At 52.7% G+C, this 11477-nt stretch overlaps 1 protein-coding gene across 1 annotated transcript; it reads left to right on the top strand.

Moving 5' to 3' along the window:
* The first annotated feature begins 949 nt into the window (after positions 1-949).
* Positions 950-10287, top strand: WAS (WASP actin nucleation promoting factor). Its single transcript, XM_021080063.2, has 12 exons — positions 950-1138; positions 1506-1646; positions 3093-3179; positions 3297-3399; positions 3791-3832; positions 3930-3983; positions 5245-5413; positions 6354-6396; positions 6599-6752; positions 7671-8077; positions 8351-8465; positions 9990-10287. The coding sequence occupies exons 1-12, from the start codon at positions 1007-1009 to the stop codon at positions 10043-10045; spliced, it is 1503 nt and encodes a 500-aa protein (XP_020935722.1). The 5' UTR covers positions 950-1006; the 3' UTR covers positions 10046-10287.
* The last annotated feature ends 1190 nt before the right edge of the window (positions 10288-11477 follow it).

Genomic DNA, 11477 nt, shown 5'->3' on the forward strand with positions numbered 1-11477 from the left:
TGCTGTGGCTGTGGCGCAGGCCAGTGGCTACAGCTCTGATTCGACCACTAGCCTGGGAACCTCCATGTGCCTTGGGTGCAGCCCTACAAAAAAAGAAAAAGAAAAAAGAAAAGAAAGAAAAAGGGATTTTTTTTTTCGTCTTTTCTAGGGCCGGTCCTGCAGCTTATGGAGGTTCCCAGGCTAGGGGTCGAATCGGAGCTGTAGCTGCCAGCCTACACCAGAACCACAGCAATGCAGGATCGGAGCCTCATCTACGACCTACACCACAGCTCACGGTAACACTGGATCCTTAACCCACTGAGCAAGGCCAGGGATCAAACCAACTACCTCATGATTCCTAGTCGGATGTGTTAACCACTGAGCCACAACGGGAACTCCAGAGATGAATTTTTTTTAAAAAATAAAGGAGGATAATAAGCAGGAAGTACTTTGGGAGCCACAGGGAGGTAGGGGTAGCAATGGGGAAGCTGAGCTGAGTGCCCTTGGGCTGTTGGGGGTCTCAGGAGAGGGCTAGGGTCCCAGGCGCTAGCTATATCATTAAAGGAAAAGCTTTCACCTAGTAACCCTTCAGCCCTAGGGGCCTGGGACCTTGGGCCCAGACTAGCTGGATGCTTTGGAAAGGAAGGAGGCTGCCCGGCTCCATGCCCGCTCCTGGCTGCACTGCAGAAGTGCCGCAGCGGCCTAGCTCTTGCTGCCAGCCAACCAGAGGGAGGCCGATCTGCGCTGGTCAGAGGGAGGTGGGCCCCAGAGCGCAAGAAAGAAAGGAGGCGGACATGAGTGGGTCCAAAAGATGGGTCCAACCAGGCACATGGAGGAGCCCCCCCCCCCCCCCCCGTTGAAGGCAGGAGGAGGCCAGGCCCACCCAGGGGCCCCCGGAGGACTTGTTTCCCTTGTGGTTTTTTGCACTTCCTGTTCCCCTGCTCACTGCGGAAGTTCCTCTTCTTACCCTGCACTCAGAGCCTAGCCGGAGAGGACAGGACGGGAGAAGACGAGGACAGGAGGCACCATGAGTGGGGGCCCTGCGGGAGGCAGGCCCGGGGGCCGAGGAGGAGCCGCGGTCCAGCAGAACATACCCTCTGCGCTCCTCCAGGACCATGAGAACCAGCGACTCTTTGAGATGCTCGGACGGAAATGCTGGGTGAGCTGGGGATCGCCTGGCCCTCCCTGTCTCCTTTTCCTCCTCTTCCTCTCCGCCTCCTCTTCCGCCTCTTCATCTTCCTCATCCTCCCCCTCGCCTCCTCTCCCTCTCTCCTCATCTTCCTCATCCTTCTTGCCTCCCCTCGTCCTCTTCCTTTCCATCATCTCCTCTCCTGGCACCCACTTACCCCCATTCACCCATCCCAGGAAGATCTCCCCGTCTATTCGCTTTTCCTCTGGCTGCAGCTCTACCTTCAGAGCCAGGACAGCCATGGACAAGGAAGGACCACGTCTGGTTCCCAGCCTCTCTGGCCAACCCCCCCTCAGCGCTCCCCCCCCCCCGACTGAGACCTGCTCTCCCCTCCCAGACACTGGCCACCGCGGTTGTTCAGCTGTACCTGGCGCTGCCCCCTGGAGCTGAGCACTGGACCAAAGAACACTGTGGAGCTGTGTGCTTCGTGAAGGATAACCCCCAGAAGTCTTACTTCATCCGCCTTTACGGCCTTCAGGTGACCCTCCACACCCCCCCACCGGACAGACACCCTAGCTTTCAACCCGCAAACCCACACCTATATCCGTAACCCTGAGCCCTCAGATCAGTGAACCCCTGATCCCCAGAACCAAAGACTTCATCCAGATGTCAACCCGTGGTTTGGCTTCCTAAGTCTGCGATGACTGACCCCAGAGTCTTCATGGCAAGATCTATAATTCCCAATATTAGTATACTTCCAAAGTCTAAGCTGTTCCAAAACCTCCAAAAAAACAGGCTATTATTTTTTTATGTGAACCTCAAATCTGTTCGCAACTCAACATTTTGGGTTTCAGAAATCCCCATTCAGAAGTTCCCATTGTGGCTCAGCGGTTAATGAACCCAACTAGCATCCATGAGGGTGCCAGTTCGATCCCTGGCCCTGCTCAGTGGGTAAAGGATCCAGTATTGCCGTGAGCGGTGGTGTAGGTCACAGATGTGGCTCAGATCCCGCATTGCTGTGACTGTGGTGTAGGCTGGCAGCTGTAGCTCTGATTCGACCCCTAGCCTGGGAACCTCCATATGCCATGAGTGCAGCCCTAAAAAGAAAAACAAAAAAAATATTCCCACTCAAAGCTCCTGAACTCCAGAATTTTGCCTAGCTCCTAAGTCATAAATCTGTTCCATAACCCCCCAGTCTAAATATGCCATTGAGTCTTGAACTCCAAATTTGTTCTGTTAAAACCACAGCATGGACCCCAGAATTCCTATGTGAAAACTCCGGAGCACGCAAATACTGCCAGAAATCTGTTCCACAAATCCCCAACCTCAACTCCCTAAGCATAAACCCCAAATTCATTCTTCTAAACCCATGAAGATAGACTCAGTAGAGCCACATCAAGATCCCAGAGCTGGGAGTTCCCTGGTGGTCTAGTGGATAAGATTCAGAGCTTTCACCACTGCAGCTCGGGTTCAATCTCTGGTCTGGGAGCTGAGATCCCACATCAAGCTGCTGCACACTAGCCCCCCCCCCAAAAAAAATCCCAGGGCCATCGAATATTGACCCAAATCCAAAGCCATAACTCTACTCTATGAACCTCAAATTGCACATAACTTGGCTGGCTACCCCCCAAGACAAAAATCAACCTCCCAAGTCTATAGGTCTGAACCTCAAATCTCAACCCAGTTCCCAATACTGGCACCCTACCTGCCCAAACGAAGGCCCCCCCATAAAGGGGGGCAGGCTTCAGGATGGATTCTGCAAAGGGGCTCAGGTTCCTAGACTGAGAGTCTCAATCCTCACCTTCAAACCCCCAAATCCCAAATCCTCTCACTGAAGTATCTGACTCCCATAGTGCACCCCAATCCGCCCCAGACATCTAGTCCCTCAACTCTCTGATGCTGAACTAGAAAGCTCCAAATCAGATCCCAGGACCCCAAATTTGTATACTACGCCTCAGTGCCAGCATGTTCCCTGCCTCTCCAGGCCGGCCGGCTGCTCTGGGAACAGGAGCTGTACTCACAGCTGGTCTACTCCACGCCCACCCCCTTCTTCCACACCTTTGCTGGAGATGTAAGAGACCACCCAACCCCCAGGGGCCTCAGTCGGGGTGCTGGGAGGAGGTGGGAAAGGGGTCGGGGTGGGGGGCAGGGTGCACCTGGAAGGCTGCTGACCCCCAGGCCTGTGCAGGAATGCCAGGCGGGGCTGAACTTTGCAGATGAGGGCGAGGCCCAGGCCTTCCGGGCCCTGGTGCACGAGAAGATCCAAAAAAGGAATCAGAGGCAAAGTGGAGGTGAGCAGGCCTTGGGGGAGGAGAAGAGGTTGCCCAGAGGTGAGTGCAAGAGTGGGAAGCTGGAGGGAGTTCCCGTCATGGCTCAGTGGTTAATGAATCCGACGAGGAACCATGAGGGTGCGGGTTCGATCCCTGGCCTTGCTCAGTGGGTTAAGGATCTGGCGTTGCCGTGAGCTGTGGTGTAGGTCGAAGACGCGGCTCAGATCCCACGTGGCTGTGGCTGTGGTGTAGGCCGGGGGCTACAGCTCTGATTCGACCCCTAGCCTGGGAACCTCCATATGCCGCGGGAGCGGCCCAAGAAATGGCAGAAAGACAAAAAAAAAAAAAAGAGTGGGAAGCTGGAAAAGCCCCCATCATGGTTCTGGTTCCCAGTCGAATTGTCTCTCCACAGACAGGCGCCAGCTCCCCACTCCACCCACACCAGCCAATGAAGGTGAGTCCTTTAGCGAGTGCAATTAGGAGTAAAAAGGGCCCGGCCCAGGAACCTGTGGCAGGATTGCAATGGCTCTCTACCCATCCCATCTTCCCAGAGAGAAGAGGAGCGCTCCCACCCGTGCCCCCGCACCCAGGTGGAGACCAAGGGGGTGAGTGCTGATTCTTCCCTGTGTCTCTGGGTGGGCAGGTGGGTGGGGGAGTGGGTGGATGGGTGAGTAAGTGGGTGGGTACAGAGATAAGTGGGTGAATGAGTAGGTGAATGGATGTGTAGTTAGATGGATTGGTGGTGGACAAATGATTGAATAGGACGAGGAATTGAGGGAAGGATGAAAATATAGATAGATGTACAGGTTGTGTGTATAGATATATAGGTGAGAGTTCCCGTCATGGCTCAGTGGTTAACGAATCTGACTAGGAACCATGAGGTTGCGGGTTCAATCCCTGACCTCGCTCAGTGGGTTAAGGATCCGGCATTGCCGTGAGCTGTGGTGTAGGTCGCAGATGTGGCTCAGATCCCGCGTTGCTGTGGCTCTGGCGTAGGCTGGTGGCTACAGCTCTGATTAGACCCCTAGCCTGGGAATCTCCATATGCTGCAGGAGTGGCCCTGGAAAAGACAAAAAGACAAAAAAAAAAAAAAAAGATATACAGGTGAATGGGTATGGGGATAAATAGATGAATGGATGGATGGATGATTGACTGAATGAGTGACTGAATTCAACAGTGAATAAATGAGTGACATAAAATTGCAAGCAGTGGAGTTCCTGTCGTGATGCAGCAGAAGCGAATCTGACTAGCATCCATGAGGATGCAGGTTCAATCCCCAGCCTCGCTCAGTGGGTTAAGGATCTGGCATTGCCATGAGCTATGGTGTAGGTCACAGATGCGGCTTGGATCTGGTGTTGCTGTGGCTGTGGTATAGGCTCCAATTCAACCCCTAGTCTGGGAACCTCCATATATTCTATGGGTGGAGCCCTAAAAGACCAAAAAAAAAAAAAATTGCAAACAGTGGATGGCACAACATTGAAACCAACTACACCTTAATAATAATAAAAAAAAAGGACTAATCCCAAGCATCTTGGGATTTACAAGTGAGAAAAAAATTTCAATCTGTGGAGAAAGCAATGAATGAATGAATGAACAAGTAATTTAACAGATTAGTCCATGAGCAAGTGAATCAATGAGTTGATACTTAAGTGATAAGCGTGAGTGAACATAAATAAATGAATCAGTGAATGCGTGGATGGTTTGTGGGCCCCAACCACACTCTTCTCCATAAACCCTACTTGGACCCCCTCACCCCCTCCCTCCACAACCATCAGACACAGAGATTCTCCCAGCTATCTTCCTGTCTCTTATGCCTGTGCTTTGCTTGGTTGGGTCAATGACTCAGTCCCCCTATTTTCCCCACAGGTCAAGGAAGCAGCTCACTGTCCTTGGTGACAGTGGACATCCAGAACCCAGACATCACAAATTCACGATACCGTGGGCTCCCGACCCCGGGGCCTGGTCCAGGTGATAAGAAACGCTCAGGGAAGAAAAAGATCAGCAAGGCTGATATTGGTGCACCCAGCGGATTCAAGTGAGAACCTCTCCCCAGTGGGCCCATGGATCCCTGGGGGGTGGGGGAGCGCATAAGCAGGTGGACAGGAGGCGAGCCAAGTGGTTGGAAGGATGGGAAAATGGATGGGTGGGTGGGTGAGTGCAAGGCCGGGACTAGGTCACCATGATTGCAAACGTTGTAGAGGCTATCCCTCTCCAGGTTGTCCAACTACAGTTCATGACCCAGAGTGAGTGCCTCCTTAAAGTTTGCTCCCTAACACTTTCACTCATCTCAACCTAGTCCTACCCCGGTTAGGCTGGCCCATGAGTTGGGGGGAGGGTAGATGGATGGATGGATGGATGGGTAGGTGGGTTGGAGAATGAATGGGTGGATAAATGGGAAGTGGGTCGGTAGATGGATGGCTGAGGGGATGAGTATATGGACAGATGGATATATAGGCTGATGGGCTCACAGGCAAGTTGGATGAGGATGGATAGATGGCCAGATATGTGGATGTGTGGACAGTGCAGGGGATACGTGGTCAGCAGTGTGTAGTCGCATGGGTCGTCACGCGAGTGAATGGATGGGAAGATGGACACAGGGGTAGATGGATGGGTGGATGGATAAGTGTGAGTGAAGACAGATTGGTGGATAAGTGGGTAAATAGATGTGCATGGATAGATGAGTGGAGAGAGAAAAATGTATAGAAATCAGTGTCCGACAGGTGAATGTGAATAGCTGAGTAGACAAAGAGATGGGTCGGATGGATGGTGGAAAGAGAGGTGGGTGGACAGATGGGCATCACAAACTATGGCCGGCCACCTTCTAATTCCGTAACTACTGTTTTCTCTCATTCATTCATTTATGACCCATTCATTCATTCTGGTCCCTCTGGGCAGGAGAGGGCAAGAGGGCTTCGCTAGGAAGGGAGGGAAGAAAGGGCAGTGGGGCTTCATTGGGGTCTCCTCACCTCCCCCAGACATGTCAGCCACGTGGGGTGGGACCCCCAGAATGGATTTGACGTGAGTAACTCCAAAGTCCCCTGGACCCCACTCAACTCCCACCTACCCTTCCACGGCTCCAGACCTACCCTCAGAGCCCAGCCTTCCCACACGCCTCTCAGATGCCTCTCTGGTGGGGGGGGTGGACCCAATGAGAATCTCTGCCCATGACCTCCCCACCTGATTCCCCTACCCCTGCCCTGGCCTTTTTCCTCCTGGGCAGGTGAACAACTTGGACCCGGATCTGCGGAGTCTGTTCTCCAGGGCAGGAATCAGTGAGGCCCAGCTCACTGATGCTGAAACTTCCAAATTTATCTATGACTTCATTGAGAACCAGGGTGGGATGGAAGCTGTGCGGAAGGAGATGAGGCGTCAGGGTGAGTCACCCCCCCCAGCTTTCTGGACACCCCCTTTTTCATCAACCCTGGTAGCTGATTTCTAAGAGATCCATTGCAGGCACTCACATTTCCTCACGGAAATGCCTATACTGCTTGAATTGGGAGTTGATAGAGTTCCTCCCATGGTGCAGTGGGTTAAGAACCCCACTGAAGCAGCTCTGGTGGCTGCCAAGGCGTGGGTTCCATCCCCAGCCCTACCACCTTGCAGTAGTTGGTTAAAGGATCAGTGGTGCCCTACTCCGGGATCCCATTAGATCCCTGGCCTGGGAATTTCCATATGCTGTGGGCGAGGCCATTAAAAAAAAAAAAAAAGAGGGAGTTCCCCTGATGGCTCAGCAGTAACAAACCCGACTAGGATCCATGAGGATGTGGGTTCGATCCCTGGCCTTACTCAGTGGGTTAAGGATGGTGTCGCTGTGAGCTGTGGTCTAAGTCATAGATGCAGCTCAGGTCCTGTGTTGCTGTGGCTGTGGCGTAGGCTGGCACCTGTAGCTCGGATTCAACCCCTAGCCTGGGAACTTCCATGTGCTGCAGGTGCAGCCCTAAAAAAAAAAAAGAAAGAAAAGAATTTTGAGTTAACAAAAAAAAAAAAAAATGGGAGTCCCCTTCGTGGCTCAGGAGTTAAGGAACCCGACTAGAATCCATGATGATTCGGGTTCAATCCCTGGCCTCGCTCAGTGGGTTAAGGATCTGGCCTTGCTGTGGCTGTGACACAGGCCAGCAGCTGTAGCTCTGATTCAACCCCTAGCCTGGGAACCTCCATATGCCCCAGGTGGCCCTAAAAAGGAAAAAAAAAATTGCAAGTTGGTAGGCTGGGATGTTCATTTTACAAATGAGCACAACTGAGGCTCTGAAGAAACCTATAGTAATAGCTATGTATCATTTTTCCCCCCTCAGAGCCGCTTCCACCGCCCCCACCGCCATCCCGAGGAGGGAACCAGCTCCCCCGGCCCCCCACTGTGGGGAGTAACAAGGGTCGCTCTGGCCCACTGCCCCCTGTTCCCACGGGAGGTGCTCCACCCCCACCAATTCCCCGGGGACCCCCACCCCCGGGCCGAGGGGGCCCTCCGCCACCACCCCCTCCAGCCACTGGACGCTCTGTACCACCACCCCCTCCGCCCCCTGGAGCTGGGGGGCCGACCCTGCCTCCGCCACCACCGCCACCGCCACCACCACCCAGCTGTGGGGACGGACCCATCCCTCCCCCACCTCCTCCTTCTCTGGGGCTTGTGGGGGGCCCGGCCCCTGGTGGGGGTCGGGGGGCGCTGTTGGATCAAATCCGGCAGGGAATCCAGCTGAACAAGGTAAGGACCAGCGTGATGGAGGATTGGCCGTCTAGGACTCTGGGGTGTGCTGCACAAGTCAGGATATTAGGGGGCCGAGGCCGAGCGTGATGGAGGTCCCGGGATGTGGGGGTTCGGGGATAAGGCTGGGAGGTTGGTGGAGAGAGGCGGGCGGGCTCGGAGACGTGTGGAAGGGAAGGGCGTGTGGGGGAGGAGAAATAAGGACAAAGGGGCGGGGAGGAGCACCCCTCTCTCAGACCCTGAGCCTTCTGTGCTGGACCCTGCTTGCTGCAGACCCCTGGGGCCCCAGAGAGTTCAGCGCTGCAGCCCCCACCTCAGAGCTCCGAGGGGCTGGTGGGGGCCCTGATGCACGTGATGCAGAAGAGAAGCAAAGCCATTCACTCCTCCGGTGAGAACCCCCACCTCCCCTGCGAGCCTGCCCTTTATAGCCCACCCTGCCTGGTGGTGACCCTGGTTCCCAGCTGTCACCATCGAGAGTAACATTCGTGCTATCTATCTGTTGGCGAGAGGAGGGTTCACTCGCATCCTGTATCAGTCTCTTTTCTTGATAAAGGTGACGTTGGCATCATGTAGCAGGAATATGATTAGCTCTGTCTTCGACGGTGATATTGGCATTAACTCCAAAGTATATCCACGATATTAACATTAATCCCATAGGTTCAAGAGTGTTCGTATTAGCTCAGCATGTGATGATTATATGATAAAGATCGCCATTAATTCATTATGTAATAATGGTATAATGAACCCAATCTTTCTACATCAATACCAACATTAATCCCAATATTAATCCCCTAAGTGTGTCAACAATAATGTCCTTATATATGACAATGAGGTGAGGATCCCCTGTTATGTGATAATAATATACTATACTCCAAGTGTGACAATATGGATATCAACCCCAGAGTCTCTTCCCAAGATTCCGAAGAATCCATTCTATTACAATATTATAACAAGTTCATTTTTTTTTTTTTTTGCCTTTTCTAGGGCCGCTTCCTCGGCATAGGGAGGTTCCCGGGCGAGGGGTCCAGTCAGAGCTGTAGCCACCGACCTACGCCAGAGCCACAGCAACACAAGATCCGAGCCGCATCTGCAACCTACACCACAGCTCATGGCTATGCCGGATCCTTAACCCACGGAGCAAGGCCAGGGATCGAACCCGAAACCTCATGGTTCCTAGTCGGATTTGCTAACCACTGTGCCATGACGGGAACTCTAACGAGCTCATCTTTTGACCACGATATCATCTTTAACCCCATTACGTGTCACCAAAGTTAACATGAACTTGCTATGATATAGGTGTGCCTGTTGTGGCTCAGTGGTAATGAGCCCGACTAGGATCCATGAGGTTGCAGGTTCCATCCCTGGCCTCGCTCCGTGGGTTAAGGATCCCATGTTGCTGTGGCTGTGGTGTAGGCTGGCAGCTGCAGCTCCGATTGGACCCCTCACCTGGGAACCTCCATATGCTGCAGGTGCTGCCCTGAAAAGCAAAAAATAAAAGATAAAAAAAATACGAAACCTGCTGTGAAACAAGAATATGGTCATTTATTCCACTTTTGCTAATATTTAACTCCACCCCCTGAAGTGACAAGCCCTTGTTAACACGAATCCTTTGTGTGACAATAATCTCCCAATTAACCACACTTTGGATGATAACATTAACTTCATCTCCAATCAGAGCCTGGACCTCAGCTATCATCCCTATCTTGCCCCAACTCTGCCTCCTCTGAGGGGGCCCCTTCTGCATCCAACACGCAGGCCCCAGATCTAATTTCCAAGCACATGTCAGCACCCCCCCCCAACTGAGGACCCCAGAGTCCCAAAGTCCCAGGCCCTAGTAACATCCCACTGGGGGGGGGGGGGCTTTTGAACCCTTCTGCCCATCCTAAGTTCCACTCTTTCTCTCTCCCTCCAGACGAAGGGGAGGACCAGGCCGGTGATGACGATGACGACGATGAATGGGATGACTGAGTCACCGCCACCCTCACCTGCTCTGCACCTGCGCCCCTGGCAGCCCTGCTGGCCGCCTTCCACTCTCAGCTTCCAGGCTCCCAAGCCCTGTTTCTTCGTCACTCACCCCTCCGATGCTGTTATCCCTGACTGCCCCCACCCTCACCACTCATCCCAGCAAGAGCCAGGGACCTTTTCTACAAAACTTTTCAATTCCCCTTTCTCAAGAGCTTTTTTTTTTTAAATAAAATATAGTTGGTTTACCATGTTTCTTCAATTTCTATTGCACAGCAAAGTGACCTAGTCACACCCAACTGTGCTGGAGGGTAGGACCCCGTTGCCCATCCAGTCCAAATGTTAACAGTGTGCCCAAAATAAAATGACTGTTTTTTTTTTCCTTTGTCTTTCTGCAATTTTTTGGGCCGCTCCTGCGGCATATGGAGGTTCCCAGGATAGGGGTTGAATCAGAGCTGTGGCCGGCAGCCTACGCCAGAGCCACAGCAACGCAGGATCCGAGCCGCGTCTGTGACCTACACCACAGCTCACAGCAACGCTGGATCATTAACCCACTGAGCAAGGGCAGGGATCGAACCCGCAACCTCATGGTTCCTAATTGGATTCGTTAACTACTGAGCCACGATGGGAACTCCTAAAATGACTGTTGTTTTATTTGTTTCTGTTTTGGTTTTTAGGGCCACACCGTGGCATATGGAAGCTCCTGGACTAGGGGTTGAGTCGGAGCTGCCGCTGCTGGCCTACACCACAGCTCACAGCAACACGGGATCCTTAACCCACCGAGCGAGGCCAGGGATCGAACCTTCATCCTCGTGGATACTAGTGTGAGTCTTAACCCACTGAGCCACAATGGGAACTCCTCTTTTTGTTTCTTTAAATCTTAGTTCATTTATATTCCAAATGTTGGGAATTTGGGTTCTTTTTCCCATCTATCCCATTTCATTTATTTAGCTTTGTATTTATACATTTATTCATTCATTTATTCCTTTGGTTATTTAGCCTGTATCTCTTTGTTTCCTTCTGCCTTTTTTCCCCCCACAGCCATGTATTGTCAGTGTCAACTTAAAAAAAAAAAGTGCAACCTTGGAGTTCCCATTGTGGCTCAGGGGTAATGAACCCGACTAGTGTCCCTGAGGATGCGTGTTTGATCCCTGGCCTCGCTCAGTGGGTGAAGGATCCAGTGTTGCCGTGAGCTGTGGTGTAGGTTACAGATGCGGCTCAGATCTGGCATTGGTGTGGCTATGGTGTAGACGATTCGACCCCTAGCCGGGGAACCTCCATATGATGTGGGTGCGGCCCTAAACCACCCCCCCCAAAAAAAACCCAGTGCAACCTCAACGTTGAGAGTTACGTTTTATTCTGAGCAAAATGAGGGCTTAAGCCCAGGAGGCAACATCTCCTGTAATGTTGAGAAAACCTGCTCTGGGGAGGCAAGGGG

Source organism: Sus scrofa, chromosome X (assembly GCF_054392235.1).
Source record: "Sus scrofa isolate SSC_HxYL_T2T_F1_AM1 chromosome X, Sscrofa_HxYL_maternal_Yorkshire_Landrace_v2.0, whole genome shotgun sequence".
Taxonomy (NCBI): domain Eukaryota; kingdom Metazoa; phylum Chordata; class Mammalia; order Artiodactyla; family Suidae; genus Sus; species Sus scrofa.